The sequence below is a fragment of the Thrips palmi genome, unplaced genomic scaffold (assembly GCF_012932325.1).
Source record: "Thrips palmi isolate BJ-2018 unplaced genomic scaffold, TpBJ-2018v1 HiC_scaffold_5, whole genome shotgun sequence".
In the NCBI taxonomy this organism is placed as follows: Eukaryota; Metazoa; Arthropoda; class Insecta; order Thysanoptera; family Thripidae; genus Thrips; species Thrips palmi.
This window is the reverse complement of record NW_023144632.1, coordinates 9,720,399-9,743,836: the sequence shown is the minus strand read 5'-3', so window position 1 is coordinate 9,743,836 and position 23,438 is coordinate 9,720,399. Positions and strand designations below refer to the sequence as shown.

Here is a 23,438-nt window from a genome sequence, read left to right as displayed (position 1 = left end):
GCTGTCCGCCGCGGGACACACTGCCACTACACTGCCACAACTTCGTTTCCCCAAACCGCCCTAATTGAAAAGCGCGGCAGTCAATCACTCGCGCTCTCTTTTTCCCTCCGGTGGCCCGCCAGCCTGAACAGTGATTCATTCCGTCGCTGTCTCTCTCGCACTCATGGGGCGTCAGGGCGCGATAGAGACAGCGCGGAATCACACCGGAGGGCCAGGTGGCCTAATAGCACGCTGCCGACGGGGCCTGCAGACTACTACGAGAGCCGTTGCTCTGTCTCCCTCGCACTCGTGGGGAGAGAGACAGAACGCCGCAAGCGACTCTCCAAATCAGTCCACTGCTTCGCCTTCGCCCTCCAGCAGCACTGCAGGGCCCTGCTGCTCCCATGTGACCGAGAATCGAGGATGGAGGGCAACGCGGCCAATGCGTCAAGACAAGTCAAGCAGTCGAGAAAGCCAAAGCTCGGCGGCGGCAGCCAATCCCCCACCATATTTTCCTCTCTAGAGCATTTCTTACACCCAAAAGCGTTTTTTCCGTCAAGAGCACTTCTTTTGCCCAAGAGCTTTTCTATCTGCCAAAGAGCATTTCCGCCCAAGAGCGTTTCTCTGTCCAGAACGTTTCCTCTGCCTAAAAGCGTCTTTCTGCCTAGAGCATATTTTGCTGCCATGAACATTTCTCCCACTCACTCGGGGGTCGTCTGCGGAACCCCCTGGCCGCCCTGGCCGCCCTCGCCAAAACAAGCGGCCCGCGGGTCTCGTTGTCTCGTCGTCCGGTTGGCGGTTCGCCTGTCAGACGATCGGATTCGACGGGCCAGGCGCAGCGCGCAGCCTGGCGTCTCGGCATGTCCGCGGACACGGGAGCAGCGTCGCGACTGGCTGCCTGTCTCTCTCTCTTTGTCCGTCTGTCCGTCCGTCTCCGTCTGCTGCAGGCGAGGCGGCAGCGCGGTGCGCAGAGTGAAGCAGTGATGGCTTTGTAACAAGCTCGGTATTGCGAGCAGCGCGGCAACATGACGCGGCAACCTCCTAAATTACAGAGACAAGTCCAGAGTTCTGCTCCTCTTCCCCCCTCCTCCCTCCCTGCCCCCCCCCTCTCTCTCTCTCTCTCCCTCTCTCTCTCTCTCTCTTCCCCTCTCTCTCCCCCTCCAATTCCTCCATTTTCTATCCGCACACTTCTTTTGCCTCGCCTTTGGGCTGCGCGCGGCCATGCACATTCTGCAGCATTAGTTTTTTTTTTGCGTCTTGGCCATTCCTTTTTGGCGTTCCCTTCTCCACTCCTTTTCTTCCAAAGGGCAGCCGTGGATAGAAGAAGTGCATCATCTCTATTCATGTCTATGCAACGAAATGACGGAGAAAGAAACGAACTGTGGCAACGGAGAGGAGGGCCGAGAGAGAGAGAGAGAGAGAGAGAGAGAGAGAGAGAGAGAGAGAGAGAGAGAGAGAGAGAAAGGTAATCGGAACACCTTCGGTGGCAACAACCCGCAACAGCAGCAAACAGCGAACATGGTTTCATCGTCCAGCAAGGCTCGGCCATCAAAACCTGCCCGTCCTCTCTCTCTCTCTTTTCTATATTTGTTTTCATTGCCTTTCACGTCGATTCTCGCTAGCTGCGTCCATCGCGCAGTAAGGCACGCCGAAGGCGCGGCAGAAGCAGCCTACGTCAATGGGACGACTAACATTCCGTCGGACAACCTCAAACCTAACACCGTGCCCCGACCGGGCCCAATCAACAGCCCGACGACGCGGCCCGACGGCACACTCTACCTCATCACCTTCCTCGGCGCCCCGCCCCGCCCCGCCCCACCCCGCCCCGCCCGCCACGACGGCTTCCTCGAACCGAATTCGCTCGCGCGCCGCCCGGCCGCGCCTCCAGGAGGGTGCTCTTCCATTCATCATCCTCTAGCCACGGCGAGGTGCGGCGGGGCGGGGTGGGGCGGGGCGTGGTGGGGTCACTGCTCCTGCGGGCGGGACGCGCAGTCTCTTTCGAATTCCTGTCCGGCGTGAGCAGCAGCCAGGCTGATTCCGAACAGTTCTTTTTTCTTCGCTTTGTCTCTCTCCCTTTCGCACCCTTGTGGGACGCCCGGTGAGTGCGAGAGAGACAGAGAGACGAAAGTGCACACCGCACGGTTCTGATTTGGACGACAGCATTCCCTTCTGTGAACCTAGCGGAGTGGTCCCGGTTCTGAGCGCCTGTCATGCGAGGGGTAGGCCGCCCGCTCCGCACGCCTGCTCAACGGGGCCGCTCCCTAAACCTGCAGGCGGCCGCGGACGACCTTAAGACAGCGAGGCGGACAGAGCGTCTCGAGTGCGGACGCACATTGAGCTCCACATCGGCAACTCAAAATACTGCAGGGAAAACCAAGGTGAAAACTCAGTGCACGCTTCAACCATTTTTTATAGGGTGGGCTTCGAATAGAACACACGACGGTCCCAGTGGCCTGCTTTCCCAACGAGGAACCCATAGCCATAGGCGAGGGGGTAAACACTCCGGTAAACCTTGTACAGACTACTCCCTATTACGGGGTATTACACTTGTATTACGCATGTATTACGCCTCAATTTCATTGAAAAATGACATTTTTTGATAATTTTGATCCCAAAATGTATTACTATTACGCGTATTACGGCGTAATACCCGACTTTTGTGTACAGGGTATTACGCAAGTGTTTACCCCCTCGGCCATAGGTCCCGTCACGTGTTCGATTCGAGTTCTATTTCAGACCCTGAGGCCTGCAGCGCTGCAGCGCCCAAACCGTGTCGAGATCGAGAGCCTCGACCACCGAAACTGGTCCCCTGGCCCACTCTGCCCACTGCGCGAAGTCACCCGCATGCCCCCCCCCCTTCCCCTCCTCTCTCTCTTTTTCTCACCTGGACAGCGTGGACTGCTTGTCGTCCGGCTTGTGGACGCCGCCGTTCACCCAATGCCTCGCTTGAGGCCCGCCGTCTGCAACAAACAACAAACAGGGCGATTAGTTTGTCTCCGCGGTGTGGCGAAGCAGGCGGTGTGTGTATCGGGTCGATCGCCAAAGTGGCCGGGCGGGCGGCGCGTGCCAAGGGGGAGGGCAGGGGGGGGGGGGCATTCCTGCGGCGTGCGACTGACTGGTCGCCCCGGCCGCGCGGGCGAAAGGAGACCTGGGCGGTCCCGCCACGCCCCGCCCCGCCACGCCACGCCGCGCCACGCCACGCCAAGCCGCGTTTGGATAACACAATGGCGCATTATTATTGGCTGGCGCTATCGCGATGAAAAAAGCAGCAACAACCGTCTGGCTGGTGACGGAATGGTACCGGGCGAATAGAAATGAGCGAGGAGCCGAGCCTAGACAAGCAGGGTCCTGGTGTTGGTGGTCCGGGCACGTCCGGGGTTTTGAAGGGGGGGGGGGCAACGCAAACACGGCCTGGGCCAATCACGACCGTGATTAGGACTTCCAGTGTACGCCGCCGTTATTGGTCTTCGTGGCTCACCCTACGCGTGAAACAATAGTAGCCATCAAAATTCCGGCGTCTAAGTCAGAGAAAGCGCTTTTAAGCGCCGTTATTTTTTTTTTAAAAAAAGAAAACAAATGGCGTGGAGGCGAAAAGTTTTTCCAAAGTTCCAAAATTTGTCGCTTTTATTTCACTAAAATCGTTGCTGAAAAATATAAACATGTGCTCCGGTTCAATTCCACCTTTTTAATTTTGTTGGCAGCGCACCGTACGGTCTTGCATGACGATTATTTTACCCGCGCGACGAACGCGTTTGCAATCGTCATTTCCATTGCTGCTGAGTAACGACTGACGCGCCGCCGAGGCGTTCGGCAAAGTGGGCCAGAAGCCGAAACGGGGAACGAGCGCCGCGAACATCGCTGAGCCGAGTCCGCGGTCCAGGACCCACACGGCGGCCCACGCTCGGAGGCAACAAGCGGTGGCAACGACGCGACTGCCGGAGTCAGAGCGACACAGCGGCTGCCGCGGGCTTCCGGCATCGACGCGGAGAGACATGCCCCTCAGAGGGCTCGGAATCATTCTAGGGGAGCGCCCCCCCCTGGGACCAGGGCCGCACAGGCGGGCAGAGGTGGCACAGCAGCCTCCCCGTATTGATCTGCCGGCCAGAGAGCCGGCCTCTGCGGCTCGCCACGCCCGGATTTCCTCTAGGGAGGCCCGCCCCGGAACCAGGGCCGCACGGCTAGGTAGAGGTGGCTTAGCCGCATCCCCCTCTGGCGCGAAAGCCGGCGTCATGTTTTGACTTCGGCAGTCCGACTCAGAACCACCGGAATCACTCTAGGGGCGCTCACCCGGTGCCCGGGCGGCACGCGCGCGCAGAGGTGGAATCGCAGCTTCCCCGTATTGATCTCCTGTCCAGAACGCCAGTTTCATGTTTGGACGTTGGCAGCCCGACTCAGAACGCCCGGATTCACTCCAAGCGCGCCCCCCTTGGACCAGGGTCGCACGGACGGGCAGAGGTGGAATTGCAGCCTCGATGTATTGATCTCCTGGACAGCGCGCCGGTTTGGTTTTGGTGCGGCTCGCCACGCCCGGAATCACTCTAAGGCAGCCTCCCCCGGGGCCAGGGGCGCACGGCCGGGCAGAGGTGGCGTGCGTTGCAGCCTCCCGGTGTATTGATTCAGGGGGTGGCTTCGCGCCCCGCGCGCTACCCCCTGCGTGCAACGCGGTGCACTGCCCCGCTGCGCCCGGGGTAGCGACTGAGCGATACCCTCGTCAACGCCCTGATGGCCACACCTTGCTCAAACAGATGGCAGCACTGGGAGGGTCCTCCCCGCTTAAAACCATCGAAGGTACAAACTATTCAGTTTTCGCGTTCCCATGACAGAAAATTTTCCCTTAAATCCACGAGTGTGTGTGCGTGCAAGACTGTGTTGTGGGGGGGGGGGGGGTTTACGAAACCGCTACGTCGCACTCCACCCCCCGGCGTTCCAGCCAAAGCCGAGCCGAGTGAGCATCACGAACCTCACAAGCACGTACGTACGCGTCCGTGGAAGCGGCGCGGCGACTGTTAGGAATTCCACACGGCAACCGGAGATCTAGCCAAAGGCAGCCAGGGGGGATGTTCCTGTTCCTTTCCTTGTCTGCGGCAGCGACAACGGCAGCCACAACGGCAGCGGCCACGACACCGCAAGAACAGCCTCGTCCGAAAACGGTCACACGCGGTCGTCAGGCAGGCCCGGATCTGGCCGCGCCGATCAGATCCAGTGCGTCCTCCACGTCAAGCGGGCCGGGCCGCTGACGGGCGGAAACGGGCCGGTGCTTCTTTCAGGCCTAGATGGCGGCGCCGAGATGGGGCACTGCTTGCACTGCAGCTGGGCGGCCGCGGTCGCAATTGCAGCTGCAGGTGAGGATAGCGGTGCGGTGCCTGGCGGTGCCTGGCCATGCCATGCCATGCCGGAGCGTTGACCCGGCCGGTTCTCACGCCGTGACGTCACACTCGCGGAAGGCAACACTGGCCGTGCTCTGGAAAACGGCAGAACGTGCCACGGCTGCCTGAAACGGCATCCCGCCGACCACGGGTCCAGCCAGGGCAAAAGGACATTCGCCCCTCCCTTCGGCACCTGGCTAGGCCTAGCCGCCTGGTTGGCCGAAAAACACGTTTTGCACTCAATGCGTCTCTGAATCCGCCAATGCATTCTGCGGACACTGACTGATTCCAAAAGCCGTGCCGTCGTTCTGTCCCTGTTGCACTCATGGGGCGTTCCACAGGGGTGAGTGGGACAGAGCGAAGCAACGGCAACGGTACACTACTGCACAGTGGGCCGGAAGACCGGTGGAGGCGGCCAAAATTCTAGATGCGTTTTGAGCTCCAGAGTCGCCAAACAGGACTCGAACCGAACGTGTGATCCCATCAATGGACTCCTCGTTCGGAGAGCAATCCATTGGTGGGGTCACACGCTCGGTTCGAGTCCTGTTCAGCGACTCTGGAGCTCAAAACGCGTCTAGAATTTTGCCCACCTCTCCTCTAATCCTGACCCACTGTGCGTTGCATGCACTGTGTGTACTGCCCTCCGCGGCGCCCTGGTTGCGTCATGCGCCGCTCCGCGTTGCGTGGCGCCGATCACCCTCTTTGTCGCGAGCCGCCGTGCTGCAGTGCAGGTCACTCCCGGAGAGCGCTTTCGTCGCGCTGTCTCTCTCGCTCCCGGGGTGGCCCGCGAAGGTTCGAGAGAGACAGCGCGATGGCTGTTTGTAGTCAGCCCGCCGCGTGGCGCCCATCCATGGACTCTCCCAGCGCCGGCCGGATTGACAATGGGCCAGACAGGCATGGACGGGCTGCAGGGACGATCGGCGCCTCATTCTCGCAGTGTGTCCACGGACTGTGTCCCGCGGCACAGACGGGCCACCATCTTGCCCAACGACACCGTTTCTTGGATGCGATTTGACCCGGAATGCTAATCGAAACAATTCCGCGGCGCGCGTTTTGAGCGCGCGACGCTCATGCAAACGAGGCCCCTCCCCCTAGACAGGCAGACAGACAGACAGACAGACAGACAGACAGACTGTTGGATTCAACGCACACGGGGCTGCGCCGGGCCGCGCTGATGGCACCAGTCCGGCCAGTCAAAGGTCAGGCCAGGCGGCGCCGTGAAAAGTAGGCAAGTTGGCCGCGCCGCTCGCCAGGCGTAGCCAGGCGGTGCGAGATGCGTCGGCGGCGCGGCCACGGCGTCCCGGCCCGTCCCGGCCTGCCCCAAGCACGCCGTCTGCAATCATGCAGATGAGCCCCGCGGCCCCGCGGCCGGAAATGTCACTGCACTGGCGCCACTTTGAGCCGCGCGGCGTCCGCGGCGTGCATACTGCCCTGCAGGGCCTGCAATGCGCGCGGACGACGACCGGAGAAATCGGCGAGGCCCTGGCTGGCGCTGGCTGGCCGATGTGCGGTGCGGCCCCGCCGCCGTGCGCGGTGTCCGCCTCCTTGGACGCCGTGAGAACCAAGGGGCACAGAGCACCCAGTGGTGGTGGTCAAGATGACGGCGGTGCATATCTAAGGCCACGGTTTTGCGGGCCACTCCTTCGCCATCAGCAACGACGCCGTGCAGTTCCAAAGATATTCGTCCCAGCGCACAGTGGGCTGGAAAATAGGCGCAGGCGGCCAAAACTCTAGGCGCGATGGCAAAGTATGGCTTTTTTCCTACCTTTCAGGCGGCTATCTGGGTGTCATCAGGGGAGGGGGCAAGCGCCACTGTGCCCCCCCCCCTTCTGCACTAGGCCGGCAGTGCACTAGGCCTATGCACTCAGGGAGAGGCGCGGGGCGGGAAGCCACCCCCCGACGAATCAATATAGGGAGGCTGCAATGCCATGGCAGAGGTGCACCTCTGCGCGCCCGTGTGCCCCTGGTCCCGGGGTTTTGATCGCCGCCCACTGTGCAGCGGCCTGCGGGGGCCTTGAGGGCCTTGAGGCGGTGACGACGACGGACTGCACTTGCAGTGCACTGCAGCGATGCGCCGGCCGCCTCCCCGCCTTGCTCCCCGCCCTCCACGGCGTCCTTGGCGGGGCGTGCCGCTCGCAGGAGGGAAGGCGGACCGCACGGCGACTCGGAATGTGACCCATTTCCCCAACGTCCCACTGCGTCGCGACGCGGGGAATGGGCGTTGCCATGGCGTTGTCATGGCGTTGCCATGGCGACGGGGTAAACGATAACCGTCCGTCAGCAAGCATTAGCCGCCAGTAACACTAAAACGCGCCCACGCCCCGCGACCAGCGGCAGTCGGCAGCGAAACAGCGAGGCCGAATTAGGGAAAAGGTGCCGGGCGGCACCGGGCGGCACGCTCGCCGCCACTGTGTTTGTATGCGTCGCTGCAGCTTGCCGCTTGTCCCTGCCATGCCGAATCGGCCCGTGTGATTCAGATACCCGGACAACAAAATGCTTCAAATTTACGGCTAAAAACCGTTCAATTTCAAGGTAATTCGGTAACTTCCTAGAGTTTTGGCTAATTTCAACGAATCATACCCTAATATCATAAACCATTCCATTGTGTAGTTTGTCACCGCTCAAACTGGCATCGCGCGCGGACGAGGTTCTACGAGTCGCCACGAGATGGCGCTGCGCGCGCAGAGCCGCCGCACGCTCGCGGTGGCGACCTAGGTTAGCGTAGTAACTAGTTTGTGAGCAAGTTTCCGTACCTGATGAACATGTCAAATGGTAGGTCTGGGACCCCCGGACCGAGCACCTGCAACAGCAGTTCGGCTGAGGGATTTTGCGACCGCGGCGAGCGCCTATTCGGCTGTTCCCCGAAGAGAACGAGCGCCTGCAACGGCCGATCCCTCCGACGGCGTAGCGCCCCACTGGCTGCTCCCCCGGTCGACACCATCACCCTTCGCCGACGACAAGAGCTGCGACGGCGACATCGGGATCCTAGGCTCTTCAACCCGGTGGCGACCGTGCCGACGGTCACGCAGTCACAAGATGTTGGACGCCAGCTGTGTTGCCTGCCGAGGCAGGACAGCGTGTGGGATGCGTGGGAGCCGCGCGCTGCTCCCAGTAATGGTGCTGTACCGAGTGCAGTCTGCTGTTCACCTTCACTCATTCGTTTTCGTCGCTCTGTCTCTCTCGCTCCTACACGGGACGCCCCATGAGTGCGAGAGAGACAGAGCGACTCTCAGTGTGCAGCCCCCGCCTTAAGGGCGACCATCCCAATTACCGTGTTAGCGCGCCGCTACCTCGTTCTCTCGTTTCCGAGCCAGGCCGAGCCGGGCCGGGTTCACAGCGTCTGCCTCCGACTTTTCACTTTTGCGGCAGGAAAGGGAGGAGCGGCACGACAAGAGAAGAAACTGACTCAAATGATGCGGGCGCGTGCTCGTATCTCAATGAACAACAACAACAACAACAGCAACGCAGCCCGTTTCTGGTGAAGAAGAGCTCCAATCACAACGAGACTAATAACCAGCCTCGTCCGACTTTCACACACGCTGCGCGGCTTGTCGTTACAAATGGCTGTGTCGTTCTAATCGCCGCGCCCCGCCGCCCGGCCGCCACGCGACAAGTTTATAATTACAAACCAGGGAGCGCGTTGCCGTGCCGTGCCGTGCCGCGATTCGCTGGGCAGTATGCTTTATGCCACGAACGAAATGGAAACGCGCTTTCGTGACCGGTTCGCCCTCGCCGCGAGTGCCGAGTGTGGCCAGGCCAGGGACCGGACGCGGGGCTTTGCGACCTTCGGGCAAGCTTCGGACAAGCTTCGGACAAGCTTCGGGTCAGCTTTAAGGGAGGTATCTGCGCGGAGCCAATCGGTTCCAAATATGCGTTATTCAAGTGCATTCAAGTGAGAGTCATCCCCGCGGCACCACGAGGCTCACAGCACACACTCGCACACACACTTATGCACACACACATATACACGTTTACAAACATACACACACACACACATACACACGCGCGCGCGCGCTCCGAGGGGCCCATAAGGGGCCGCGACGCGCTGGCACGCCGCAACACCGCGCACCATAGCAGCTGTTCCCGGAACGGATCTCAAACTTGTGCGCGCTAGCATCCAAACAGCAGCCAGCACCATGCGAGCAGGACTTCGCGTGTAGGCACGACGCGGCGCCACCACTGGACACCGGGGGAAGGAGGGGGGGGGGCTCTTATTCATTGAGCAACGCATTGTTTTTCGCACCTGCGCGGGGACGCCGGGCAAGGCAGTCCTCTCGCACTCCTTATGTACACGGAGTCCGGCTTGGCTTCATTAGACGCTACCACAAAGGGACGACCCGGCCGCCACACCCCGCCCCGCCCCGCAGTGCCCGCCGCCCGGCCGCACACACACGTACGTACATGGACACACAGCGTGCAGGCAGGACACGCACACACACACACCAACGAGTACACACTGCACAGCCGGGCGGGCAGGTTACGTTCAGATGAATTAAGTTACACTTTTTCCGCCGCCCACGGAGACGTGAAATCGGACATGACTCTGCACGGCAACACGTCAAGCGCGAGCAGCGAGCCCGTTCCGCACCGCCAGGGAACCACGGGGAACCACAGGGGGAACTCATTCAGAGACTAGTCACCGCTCTGTCTCTCTCGCACCTATACGGGGCGCTTCATGAGCGCGCGAGAGGCAGAGCGACGAAAATGACTCTCGGAATCAGTCTAGGGGTGCGGGCGGTGCGGGAGCGACGACGAGAGTTCGTAGCGCCGTGTTCGTCCACACCCTGCACGGCGGCAGCGCGGGCCGAGGCTGGTGCACTGGCGGCCCGTAATGCAAGTGTGTACACTGTGTACACCGTACAGGGAATGTTAACGAGTGCCCTGCCTCCCGGTGCACCGCGCAGCACCGCGGTGCCGTGTGCAGCCCGGCGCGGTCGTCGTCGCGGTGCCCGCCGTGCCGCCGCGGTGCAGGCGATGCAGGTCCAGACGGAGGCCGCCACTGGGATTAGCGTAAGACTGGTCCGGGTCGCTCGCTTCGGGGCTTACGAGCAGGATCAGGGCACCCCCTTCCCCCGCCCGCGAAACAACAAATCGGCATCTAGGAGACCCAGGGCGTCCAGCTCCGGTCAGGACTCTAGCTCGCCGCCCGGCGGCCCGGCCCTCTTGGACGAGCAGCCCCAGCCTTCGTGACCAACGAATCAAAAAGTGACGCGGAACAAATAAAGCAGCAGCCCGCCCCGCCCCGCCTCCATCGCAGCGCTGTCAGCCCGCCACTGTAGCAAGCCCGCTCTCTGTTCCTCTCGCACTCATGGGGCGCTCCATGCGAGTGAGAGAGACATTAACGGTGCAGGACCAAGACGATCGCGCGGGCCGGTCGGCCGGTCGGACCAAGCGGCATGGCTGGACGAGAGTTACAAGTGTATCGCGTTTTACAACCAGAAAGGCAATACGGCAAAACGGAGCTCTAGCCGTGACGGCGGCAGCGCCATTGTTGTGAAGGCCCAGGGTAGGGTTGCCGACCGGCTGACACGTCGGACGTCGTCGGTCGTAGGGTTGCCGACCGGCGGCGGACTCGCCGGCCGCAGTGTAGGCACAGGGGCCCAGGCACAGCTGCTTGACCAATAAAGCCTGCAGCGAAGCCTGCGCGGGCAAATCACAGGCATCGCACTATTACAGCTGCTGGAATCCGTCCTAGCCGGCCATGCCCGGCCCGGCCCGGCCCGGCCCACTCCCAATGGGTGGCTGCGGAATTTCGCTGCACAATGTGCCATTGTCTGGCATCGCAACAAATGGGCCGTTCGGGCATCGCGCGGCATCGCGCGCCCTGCCTTCTAGATTGTAGACTCCCGGACATATTGCCGCGCCCGGGAAGTCTTTAACGTAGCGGCCAATATGCCGAACGGCGCGCTTTGTCTCTCTCGCACGCATGCGGCGTCCCATCGGGGTGCGAGAGAGACAGTGTGTTGGCTGCGTCGGGCTGCGTGCAGCGGGGATGTGCGGCATGTCATTTCACGGTCGCCTTGGCGCCTCGGCCAATAACGGCCGGTGGAGCGCGAAGCCTGGCCAAGCACAGCAAGCACAGCCACAGCCAAGCACGGCGGAGCGCTGCCAAGCGCTGCCAAGCGCGATCCCTGCCATCATGGCTTGGTGATCCGAACGGAGCGCAGCCCGCCGCACGCAGGCCTGCGACGAGGGAGTGGCCGACGAGCGGGACCCGCGCACAGTGGGCCAGGCAGTGGTCTGGCCGAAACGGAACGCCTTCGCTATGTAGCCGCCGAATAGTGGGCCAGACGATCGGCGCAGGCCGTCAAAACTCTTGACGCGTTTGTACTCGCTACAGAGGACTCGAAACGAACGCGTGACCCCACCAACCGATTCCTCGTACAGAGAGCAATCCATTGGTGGGGTCACACTGTCACCGCTCAAACTGGCCTCGCGAGTCACCGCGAGATGGCGCTGCGCGCGCCGAGCCGCCTCCCGCTCGCGCTGGCGACCTAGGTTAGTGTTGTAACTAGTTTGTAAGCAATTACCGGAACAGCCGAAAGCGGCATCCACGAGTACATTGGGAAATAACAAAAAATTAGTACAGTGCTCGGGCGCGAGGCACCGTCACACACGATGCTTGAAGGGGCCTTAATGCTGTGCACCGTGCGCGTGGGTGGGCGGCGGAGTGCGTAGCGCGTGCGTGCGGGACCGTGCGACCGCCATGCAGGCGTGCAGTGCAGGCGAGGTGGACAAAACCATCAGCTAAACTTTTTCTTCCACTTTTTTTCCCTCTTCAAATGGGAAAATTTGTTCCCACAATTAAAGCCTTGGCGGCGTCTGGCGCCAAAGACGCCATGTCTAATGGCACGCCTCTCCACACACGCCGCGGCGCGCCACCAGCAGCACCACGTAAATCATACAACGGAGCGCGGCAGCGCTGAGGCAGCGCGCCCACGCCGGGGCGTGAGTGGAAGACGGACGGGCAGACCGGGTGACTGACGGATGGATTGACCGTCGCTAACAATGACAAACCACCTGCAATGGGCGTTGCGTGTCATGACAGCAACACAGCAACCGCTGCCACGCGGCGCCTCGCACAGCGACCTCCAGACCCCCGTCGTCGTGTTGGTGGTTAGCACGTCCCCGTCAACGCGGCTTCGGACACCCTGGGCGGCGTGGGTGCCTAGCCTCGCGTGGACAGCGACCGAATCCGTCAAAACAGAGATTCCGAAACGGTGGTTTGGTCGCACTGTCTCTCTCGCACTCATCAGGCGTCCCGTGGGGATGTGTGAGAGGCAGCCGGAGGCAGCCCGCTTGGAACCAGCCTCCAACCCAGCCTCGGTGGGCGGGCAGGCACACAGTGCAGTGCACCGGGCCGTTAGGCCATCTCCCACCCAGCACTTCACGTGTTTCGTTTTCCATGGCGCTCCGCAAGGTTCGGCCCGGACCTGTCTGATCCAACCATGATCGAACACGCACCGGGCAGGCGCCCCGCTGCCACGCGCGTTCAAGTCTCCAGCCGGGCGGTCCAAACCTCGGACGCGTTTTGAGCTCCAGAGAAGCTGAACGGGACTCGAACCGAACGTGTGACCCCACCAATGGATTGCTTCTCCGAACGAGGAATCCATTGGTGGGGTCACACGTTTAGATCGAGTCCTATTTAGCGACTCTGGAGCTCAAAACGCGTCTAGAGTGTTGGCCGCCTGCGCCGGTCTAGTGGCCCACTGTGCGGCGTCCCCTCAAGGTGTGCTGGCCGTCCGCGAGGGTGACCGCGGGGCGCGGAGGCGCGTCCGAGACTCGGACCCAAACGGGAACCGCGTCCAAACGGCAGCGCCGCGAGGCACCGCGAGGGAGGGACTCGGCCAACGACACGTCACGAACCGTCACGACCCATTTCGCTGCCCAAGAAACTTACAATGCGATTGCCGTGCTCCGCTCCTCAAACACAGAAATGATAATTATTGACCGCACGATTCGTCCGGCTCGCTCGGTTCCGGCTCGCTCGGTTCCGGCTCGCTGGACAGTGATTGCTCCGGTTGGCGGACTTGACGCTGCAAAGTTGGCGTGGTCAGGCACACAACACTGCGGCTCACCGCAGCAAGCCTCCCTTCCACTCGCCGGCCCCCTCCCCCTTCCCTTCCCCTCCCCCTCCCCCGCCGCCCCCTCCTCCTCAGTGGTCATCACCGTGACGGGCAACGGCAGCTAGCGCCCCTAGAGGGCCCCCAGTACAGTAGACTCCTTCCGAGAGTCGTTTTCGTCGCTCAGTCTCTCTCGCGCTCGTGGGGCGTCCCGTACAGGTGCGAGAGAGACAGAGCGACGTAAACGACTCTCGGAATCAGTGTGTTGGAGGGCCCCCTGGAGGATCCTCGCCCACGCCAGCCACGCCAGCGTGCACTCGGAACAAACACTCCAAAAAGGAGGCGTCCTGGAAGTCTCAACGAGCTCGTGTGGATACACCGCTCGACGACGGTACACGAGTACCCACACTGCATAGCTCGCGTCGCCGCACCAGCCACACGCGTGTCCTGTGTCACCCTGCCTGACGCGAACGTGACGCGAACGTGACGCGAACGTGAAGGCAACGTGACGTGGACGTGACGGGGACGGGGCGCGAGCGTGACGCGAACGTGACGCGAACGTGACGGCAACGTGACGTGGACGAGACGTGAACGTGACGCCGTCGTAGTGGACGTGACGCCGACGTGACGAGACCGTGACGACGATGTGACGCGGAGGGGACGCGGACGTGACGCGGACGGGACGCGAACTTGAAGTAAACGTGACGCGCGGTCCGGCGAAACGAAACGAAACGAAACGTGCAGCGATTCTCACGGCGATTACACGCGTAAACAGTTAGCCCGCCAACAAGGGGCAAGGGACGCAAGGCGCAACCGGAGCGGAAACTGCGAGGCCGAGCAAGGCCCGGCACTCATTCAAAGTTTTTCCTTTCTTTCTGCCAAAAACAAAATCATTTATTTTCCCTGTTTTTGCTCACTAGGCTCTGTTGCGAAGATTGGGAAGGCCTCATTGTGTCAACCAAAAAAGGACTTAAAGGATTTAAAAAGCAAAATACTTTGGGGAGACAAAAGTACAGGTTGATTTGACGCGGTAACTGTTTACAACTTTGGAAAGGTTAGTCAGTCGACAAAGAGAGCACTCTGTCTTCACTGCGAAGAACGGCCCTCGCTGCCCTTCGCTCGCTCATCGCTGCCGCCACGCTGCCGCCACACTGCCGCCACGCTGCCGCCACACTGCCGCCCGGATCGTCACCAGAACACGTGTTCCTGCCGTGGTCCGCGCGGCTAGACGCTAGAGAGGGACAATTAGCGCTGCAGCGGCGCTGTGGCGCTGCGGTCGCGGCTCGCAGTGCTGCGCGTCCTGCTGCAGCGCTGGGAAGGACGAGACGAGGACGGCCCCGATGACACTCCCGCTGACCCCCCCCCCCCCCTCCTCGCTGCGGCCGACACGAACACGAAAAATAACCAGCAGACTGACTCCGAGACTCGTCGCTCTGTCTCCCTCGCACCCATGCGAGACGCCCCATGAGTGCGACAGAGGCAGGGCGATGGGAACGACTCTGAGGGCGAAGGCGCGTCTTGTGGCTTACTCGCGCTTTACGGCCGCGCCTTCCCCGCACCAAACACTTAGCGCCTCGTTGCGGCGATGCCGCGCGATGCGCCGCCACGCTCGCGGCCCCGCGGCACTTACAAGGCCAAATTAGTGGCCGGATGAATGAAAGAAGAAAGGAGAAAAGGACAGCAAAACAAAGGCCGCGGGGCCGCCGGGCCGCCGGGCCGCGTGTGTGGCGCCGTGACCCACTGAGAACGAGGAGCGGCGGCGCGCTCACACACCGGCAATGCGATTATTACTGGAAGTCCAGTTACATCCCAGCCAGAGGCTCGCCAGAGGCGGCGATGCGGCGCGGCCAGCCAGCCAGCCAGCCCGGCCGGACAGTCTGCAGCGGCCAGCGGCCCGGCCGGCCAGAGGAATGCTGCAGATTCCTTGGGTGTGAACCGTGAAAGAGTGTCGGACTGTTTTTTGTGACTATTTCTTTACGGCCGAACACGGCGCGTCGTTTGCTACCCGAAAATAGCGAATAGCGCGCAGAAAAGGCGGAAAGGCCTCTTGCTCCTTTTGCCGCCTTTTCCCGGCGAGCGACGCCGGAGGGAGCGGCGGCGACGCGACGCGACGCGGCCGGCACTGGGGAATGGGATTGCGTTTTTCCTTTCCTCTCATTATCAACTCGTGGCGCAACGACCCCGGCGTCTGGACGGCCGGCCGGCCGAGCGACCATTCCGGACGGCGCTCTCTGTCCTTCTCGCACCCCTGTGGCCCTGCGGCCCTCCGGCCGAGTGCGAGAGAGAGCGACGAGGGTGCTGTTTCGGCACGCCGGCCGTGCAGTCTGCCGATAAGCGGGCCGGTCACGACCTCGCTTGAGTTACGCACTAAATTTCGCAGCGGCCCTGCAGCCGGCCACGGCGCGGCCACGGCGCGGCCACAAAGGAGGCACACATCACCACTAGCAGCACCGCCAGCACCGCCAGCACCAGCAGCGCCGTCCTAAACAGTTTCTAATTCAAAGCGCCGCCGACCGCCAGCTGGCTGTCTCTCTCGCACTCATCACGCGCTCCGAAGGGGAGCTGGAGAGGGACAGGGCACTAGTCGTCCTGCTCGCCGACCGACCCCGCGGCAGTTTGTCCCGGTGGCGGCATCAGATCAGAGCAGGACGGCCGCTGAGGGTAGCGGAGGGAGAGAGAGAGAGAGAGATGGAGTGCGCGAAGCGACTCGCAAGCATCGAATCGAACCGGCTGTCAGGCGTGCGCTATGCGATCGCGGGCCGACAGCCTATAGCCCAGCGGTTCCCAACCTTTTTGGGTTCGCGACCCCAAATTTGATACAAAAAATTTCCGCGAACCCCAGGAAAAATTTCGCGACCCCACGCGACCCCTCCTTTAGCATGCCTTTGATATAAAGTGCGATAATCCACCTTAGTTTGGGAGCAGTATTGCCGCAAAGTTGATCAAAACGGCCACCCACGTCTTTGAAAAATCGTGTTTTGGGCCGACTTTAAGCAGCCACTGCGTCTGATCCGAGGCGGTATTTCGTCCTCCCTCAACGGGCATTTGGTCTTTGGACCTTCCTTTAGCATGCCTTTGTTACGGAGTGTGATTATCTGCCTTAGTTTGGGAGCAGTATTGCCACAAAGTTGATCAAAACGGCCACAAATGTCTTTGAAAAAATCGTGTTTTGGGCCGACTTTAAGCAGCCTTTGCGTCTGATCCGAGGCGGTATTTCGTCCTCCCTCAACGGGCATTTGGTCTTTGGACCTTCCTTTAACATGCCTTTGTTACGGAGTGCGATTATCGGCCTTAGTTTGGGAGCAGTATTGTCTCAAAGTGGATCAAAATGGCATTCAAAGACATTTTATACTGTTTTCATTAACTTTGAGACAATACTGCTCCCAAACTAAGGCCGATAATCGCACTCCGTAACAAAGGCATGCTAAAGGAAGGTCCAAAGACCAAATGCCCGCTGAGGGAGGACGAAATCCCGCTTCGGATCAGACGCAGTTGCTGCTTAAAGTCGGCCTAAAACACGAGTTTTCAAAGGCATTTTCGACCGTTTTGAACAATTCTGCCAGCCGGGAAACAGCCGCGACCCCAGGCGACCCCAACCACCTCGCCGCGACCCTTCGAAATTTTTTCGCGACCCCAAGGTTGGGAACCGCTGGCCTAGCGATTTCCAAGAGTCGCTTCGCCGCTCTGTCTCGTCGCACAGAGACATCCCCAGGCGTTAATTCGAGAGAGGCAGAGCGACGACGACGAGCGAATCTTCGGAACGGCACGGCTCAGAGGCTTGCCAGCGCTAGCGTGCGCAAATCCTGAAAGAAAAATGTCGACCGCTGCGGGCGTTTGAACCCGCGAGCGAGTGGCGCCGGGGCGGCGCCACCGGACCGCGACCGCGCGGGGCAGGCGGGGCACTCACAGCCTCGCGGAGCAGCGCGATAAACTGGGCCTTATCCGACTGCCGGCCGACCGGCGGCGACTTCCGAACCGCGCGCAGTGCAGCGAGTGCAGCGGTGAGGGTCAGCGCAACAATGCAGTGTAGTGCAGCAAAGCAGCAAAGCGCAATGCAGCCCGATAGCCGCGCAGTAAAGTCGCGCTGTCTCCGTCGCGCGCACCCATGGCGCGTTCCGAGGCGGAGCGAGGAGGACAGGGCGACGCTCCGAGCCAGCCCCGGCCAGCCCCGGCCAGCCCCGGCCAGCCCGCAGGACCGTTGCTGGCTGCTTGCTGGCTGGTTGCGGCGGCACATGGAACGGACCGACGGACCGCGCATCACCCCTGAGAGTGCAGCGCTCTGCCCCGCGGCGTTCGCAGCAGCAGGCAGGCTGCACAGTGGGCCAGAAGACCGGTGGAGGCAGCCAAAATCCCGGACGGGTTTCTAGAGCTCAAGAGTCGCTAAATAGGACTCGAACCGAAGGTGTGGCCCCACTAATGGATTGCTCTCCGAACGAGGAATCCGTTGGTAGGGTCACACACGATCGGTTCGAGTCCTGTTTAGCGACTCTGGAGCTCAAAACGCGTATAGAGCTTCAGGCCACCTCCACGGTGGCCCACTGTGCGCGCAGCCGGTGTCTACACCGGAACACCAATCAAAAACGAAGATGATCCGCGAAGTAATACCGCTACGCGGGGGGAGGCTTTTTGGAACGTGCGAAGATACGAGGCGTGCGAAGCATCGCGTCATTGTGAATGCTTTTCGGACGCGACCAGCGCGGCCTGGCCAGGCCAGCCTGGTCGACGAGATTGGGAGGAGGAGGCCCGGTAATGCTAACAAGGCCCCGTACAAGGCGCAAGGCGGCGCGAGGCGGCGTGCCGGCCAAATGCCCTCACGCAGCCAATTCATTTTGACGCGGCACGGCACGGCGCGGCGCCACGCCCAAACGTGCGCGTGGGAAACGGCGGCCGCCACGGCACTGCAAGGCACCTGCACGACGGCGTGAGACGTAGCCGCCGGACACAAGTGAACATCTGCACGCGGCCACGCGGCGGTTCGGACTTGGGACGCAGTGGAGTACGCGCGTTTGACAGTGTGACAAACGCGGTCCATGGACGCGGGCCCCTCCAGCCCGTAATGGTAATGGTAATGGAGATAGGCTGGCCCGCGCGGCGCGGCCGTGTGGCGGGACTGCCTATCCACACTTCGCAGGCGCTATGGCCCACAATCCCACAGGCCTCGAAGCGCTGCTGAGGGACAACGCTCACCTAACCAACTAGGTTCTCGCATTTGCCTATTCAGAATTGGTTTGATTGTCTCTTCCACGACACGAATTTAGGCCACAAAGGACGTCTCGTCAACGTCCTCCCCGCTACATTCTCACCATGCCCCAGCCAGATCCACGTCAAAACAGCGGCGGGCCGGTATTGGCCCGCTGGCCCACGCGGTCAGTGTGTCGCCAAGCCGCCGCGTCGCCCACTACACAGGACTACCAGACCGGCACGCATTCGCCGCGGTCGCCCTATCCATGTCATTGGGGCGCGGGGCTGGCGGGGCCTGCAGGACAGCAGACTCATTCCGAGAGTCGTTTTCGTCGCTCTGTCTCTCTCGCACTCATCGAGCGTTCCCACGGGTGCGACAGAGACAGAGCGATGAAAACGACTCACCAGGACAGCATGCAGGCCAAAACGGCGTCCGCTTTTTCCTCCTCTGGAAGACAACACCGCGCCGGCCTGCGCGACGACTCGCCTTCCCCGAGAGAAAGATGCAGGTGTCACCGCGGACGGGGCCGGCCGGCCGGGCGGACTGACTCTGAGCCGGCATTTCTTTTCCAGCGGATCGGATGACTCGCCGCGCCCCGCCCCGCCCCGCCCCGCCCCGCCCCGCCCCGCCACGCCCCGCCACGCCCCGCCTATGCAGTCGCGAGATTTACTCGCAGCGGGTGGGCGCCGGAACCACGATGCAAATGCAGACCGGCTGATCCATCACACTCGTCACACGGCTGCATCCGCCGGCCCGGCCCGGCCCGCCCCGCCCCGCCCCGCCCCGCCCGGGGTCACCACGAAGGCCATAAAGCAGCCCGTTCCGGCCCGGTCCTCTAACCAAGCCGCGCATGTGGGGCTCGCTAGCCGGGGAGCGGCGCGCACCGGTACCGCGGCCCGGCCCGGCCCGCCCGGCCCGGTTGGGTGCGAATAGAACCAGACATGCAGCGCGCTGCCCGCTGCGCGCACCACGCCTTGCCCGGCTGGATTCCCCGGTCCTGGAACCCGGACTCCAGGGCCACGGGGCTCCAGCGGCACGCTAGCGGCACGCCTTTCCAGGGCCTAAGCCCAACCCAAGGGCCGCTAGTCCGCCTGCAGGGACAGGCCGCGGACTAACTGGGCCGCGCTGCCGCGCACGACCCGCCGGGAGCAGTCCGCGGCTCCGCGGCCCCGCGGTCCACACCCAGATCCTGGCGGCAGCACGCGCAGCGCACCAAAGTCCGGGTAGGGTCGCCACTCATCTGGCCGTGCGTGCGCGGTGCGGCCTGGCCGAGGGCGGCCGAGGGCCTGGCGCTGCCAAGGCGCTGCCTGGCAGTGGCGATAGTGGCGGCTGGACACAAGTATGCCGCCCGGACCAGCCGGACCAGCTGGCCGAGGCCCCAGCCGGGGCCGCGCGCTGCCCTCCGCCCTGGAGGGTATGCACGCGGCCCCGCGGGCCCACCGCGGGCCCACCGGTCCATAGGGCCCCACTAGGCGGCAGGGCCCCCCACGGAGCGCGCCCGACACGCCACTGCATAGCGCCGGGCCCCGCGTGACCGTCCCGCCACGCCCCGCCACGCCCCTCCGCTTACTGAGGACTTTATTTGGGCGTTGCATTATCGGCGCAGAAGGCAGACTCCGAACAGTGGTTTCGCCACTCTGTTGCTCTCGCGCACATGCGGAGTCCTGTAGGGGTGCGAGAGAGACGGAGCGACGAAACGCCGTTCGGCCGCCGCGCGTTCGGCGCGCTGGAAACACCTCGGAGTGATTAATGGCCCTGGGGAAGTTAGTCTGGAGTCCAGACTCCGGACATCGCCTGCACTCGGACGGGCGCGAAAAAAGTGGGCACGGCTTGCAGCTCTTCCAGCATCGAGCTTCCCGTTAGGCGGATGACACTGCAGGTATCGGCCTGGCCTTGGGCATGCCTTGGTCCTGGCCGGCTGGCTGGCCCACTTGGACACACCGTCCACCCCGTCCGCGCTATTCACGCTATTCACGCTATCTCTACCGCGCTCCCTCCGTCTATCACCGCCCGCGCATTCGGCGCACTCGGCGCCGCCGGCCGGGTTCCGAACGGCGCTCGGCCGCCCCGTCTCCCTCACGCCCGCTCGGAACGGCCCGTGAGTGCGAGAGAGACGGAGCGACGGCAGCCCTGTTCGGAGGCAACCTGCAGAAGTGCGGCGTCACCGATCCGCCACAAGCAGGCCGAGGCCCTCCACGGCGAGAGGCCCTTTTCGCCTTTCGGGCCGCCATTCAGCGCTGGCCCCGCTGGCCCTCGCCGCATCCCGACCACCACAAGCAGGGCGCCGCGGCGCACGCTGGACGGCGCTCTGGCCAGGGACTCCGGGACTCAGGGACTCGGATGGAGGTCGACAGCCTCGCTCTGTGCCAGCGGCGCATCTTTGCGCGCCCCGCGCCGCCACGCCACGCCGTCAGGGCACGCCAGGGCCCAACGCTGCTCGGCCGGCACCACCTCCAGGTCCCCGCGGGCAACGGACGCCCAGAAGGTCGCCTTACACTAGCACGCGGTGCGCGGCGCGCGCGACGTGCCCGTCATGCCAGCACGTCGCCGACGACGGCAAGCAGACCGTACCGGCGGCAGCCGTTCGCGGCCGGACACGCGCAGGAACGCACGTAATGGTTTCGGGATGCTGGAGCTGTGCTGGAGGGCCGAGCAGTGTCGACGTCTGGCTCTGTCGCACTCACGAGAGGAGCCCAACGGGTGCGAGAGAGACACAGCGACGAGGCACTGTTCGGAATCAGTCGCCTGGAGCCGGCTGCGGAGAGCCATCCCACACTTCCCGGGAAGCGCGTCTGGGTGGGCTGGAGGCGGGGCGGGGCGGGGCGGGGCGGGGCGGGGTGGGGCGGGGCGGCGGCGCTCCAACCGACAGGTGAGATAATAAAAGGCAAAAACGCCGCCGACCGTGATGCGCAAATCGAGGGCGAAAGCCGCGGCACTGGAAAAGGCCTGGCGGCAGGCGAGGCAGGCGAGGCCACCGAGGCGAGCGCCTCTTCGCCGGGAACACCAACGAGTGCCTCGCCGTGGACCGCGGACCGGTCCCTGCCGAGCGATCGCCCTTTCGCTGTCTCTCTCTTTTTGGCACTCTCGCGCGACACGGCCGAAGAGTGCGACAGAGTCATGCTTCGTTCTCAGCCCTCGGAAGTTAAGGCAGCGACCAGAGAATGTTTGGAAACAAAAATGCATCCAAGTTGGGAAAATTCGTCGCACTTCTATTTTAGGAACGGAACGGAGTCTTCTGGGTGGAGGAGGCCGACGTGACCGCACTCGACTGCAGACCGTCCCAATGCGATTGAGCCTCGGATTGAGACAACCGCGCGCGGGACAGGGAAAAGAAGCGCATCTTTGTCGCAAGCGTGAGGCGGGGCGGGGCGGGGCGGGGGAAAGAAGGAGTAAAGAAGGGCCTTCTTTGATGCCACGCCGCCCCAGCATGCAGCAGCATGCTCCGGACCAAGAATGCCGCTCTAGTTGCGAATCCCCTGCATTCCTATACATCTCGCCCAGTCAGAGGCGCGCGGTCGCGAGGGGGCGGGGCGGGATGGGGCGGGGTGGGGTGTTCCGCGGCGTTCCAAGCGGGTGAGCAATAATTAAAACGAAAAGAGAGGGGAGTCTTGCAGTTTTTGGTATATGGATATTGCAGGCGCGGGGGCGGGGCACCTCGGGGCGCTGCCTCCAAGCCGGCACGGCATGGCTCGCAAGGCCGCGCGCCGCGCACGAATGCTATAAACTTGATGGGTCAACTCCACGTCACTTCCAATCAAGATTCGCACGCAGATAGGCGCGGCCGGCACTGCCCGGCAGGCCCATTCCGCACGGCGCTTCTGTCTCTCTCGCACCTCCACGGCACACCCCGTGCGGGCGAGAGAGACAGCGACGCGAGCAGGGTTCGAAAGCAGCCGGCAGCACCGCGGCTTGCACGCCCCAGTGGTAGTCCGACACGTTGGCAAACACGATGCCCGCCCCCTGGACTCTTCTGCCCTTTGGCTTTGGCCACACCGCGTGCTGCCCTCTCGCCCTTGAACGCAATCACAAGCAAGCACCGATTAAAGGCGCAGCTTCAAACGAAAATTAGTTGACAGAAAAAAAATTCCGCGGCAACGTCCTTGAGGGACGCTCCCCGGCGTGCATCGCCCCATTGCCGCGCGCCGCCGTGGTGACCGGGCCGGCGTCATTTCGTCACGTAATTTATGGGACGCACTCTCACTCTCTCTCTTCCCACATCGACATGCTTTCCGTTCGTGCCAAAATAAAAGGCGTTGAGAGGCGGCGAGGCGGGACGGCAGGACATGGCCTCTCCAGTGTCGCGACGAGCCTGCGACGAGCCTGCGACGAGCCTGCGACCCTGGCCAAGGCCGCCTTACACGCTGCAGGGCGCTGGCCCGCCCGGACAAGTGCTGCAGGTCACCCTGTCCCTCTCGCACCAGCACGGCGCGCCCCGCCCCGCGAGTGCGAGAGGGACAGAGCGACGGGACGCAGAGAGGAAGCGGCCACGGCACTGCAAGGTGTCGCGTGACGCCGTTTGTTTTGAACAGGGAGAGAGAGAGGGTGGGGTGGGAATCTTGTGTGGGACCTCTGCCAAGGCGGGCGGGCAGGCAGGCAGGCAGGCAGGCAGGCAGGCAGGCAGGCAGGCAGGCAGGCAGGCAGGCAGGCAGGCAGGCAGGCAGGCAGCCAGGCAGGCAGGCAGGCAGGCAGGCAGGCAGGCAGGCAGGCAGGCAGGCAGGCAGCAGCCAGCCAGCAGCAGGCAGGCAGGCAGGCAGGCAGGCAGGCAGGCAGGCAGGCAGGCAGGCAGGCAGCAGGCAGGCAGGCAGGCAGGCAGGCAGGCAGGCAGGCAGGCAGGCAGGCAGGCAGGCA

At 62.8% G+C, this 23,438-nt stretch overlaps 1 protein-coding gene across 2 annotated transcripts in view; it reads right to left on the bottom strand.

Moving 5' to 3' along the window:
- Nucleotides 1–23,438, bottom strand: part of LOC117651016 (calpain-9-like) — a 63,458-nt gene that overhangs the window by 21,389 nt on the left and 18,631 nt on the right. For both annotated transcript variants that reach the window (XM_034394717.1, XM_034394718.1), the window contains exon 2: nucleotides 2,864–2,939. In XM_034394717.1, coding sequence (XP_034250608.1) covers nucleotides 2,864–2,939 — 76 coding nt within the window. The remainder of the gene's footprint in view (nucleotides 1–2,863; nucleotides 2,940–23,438) is intronic.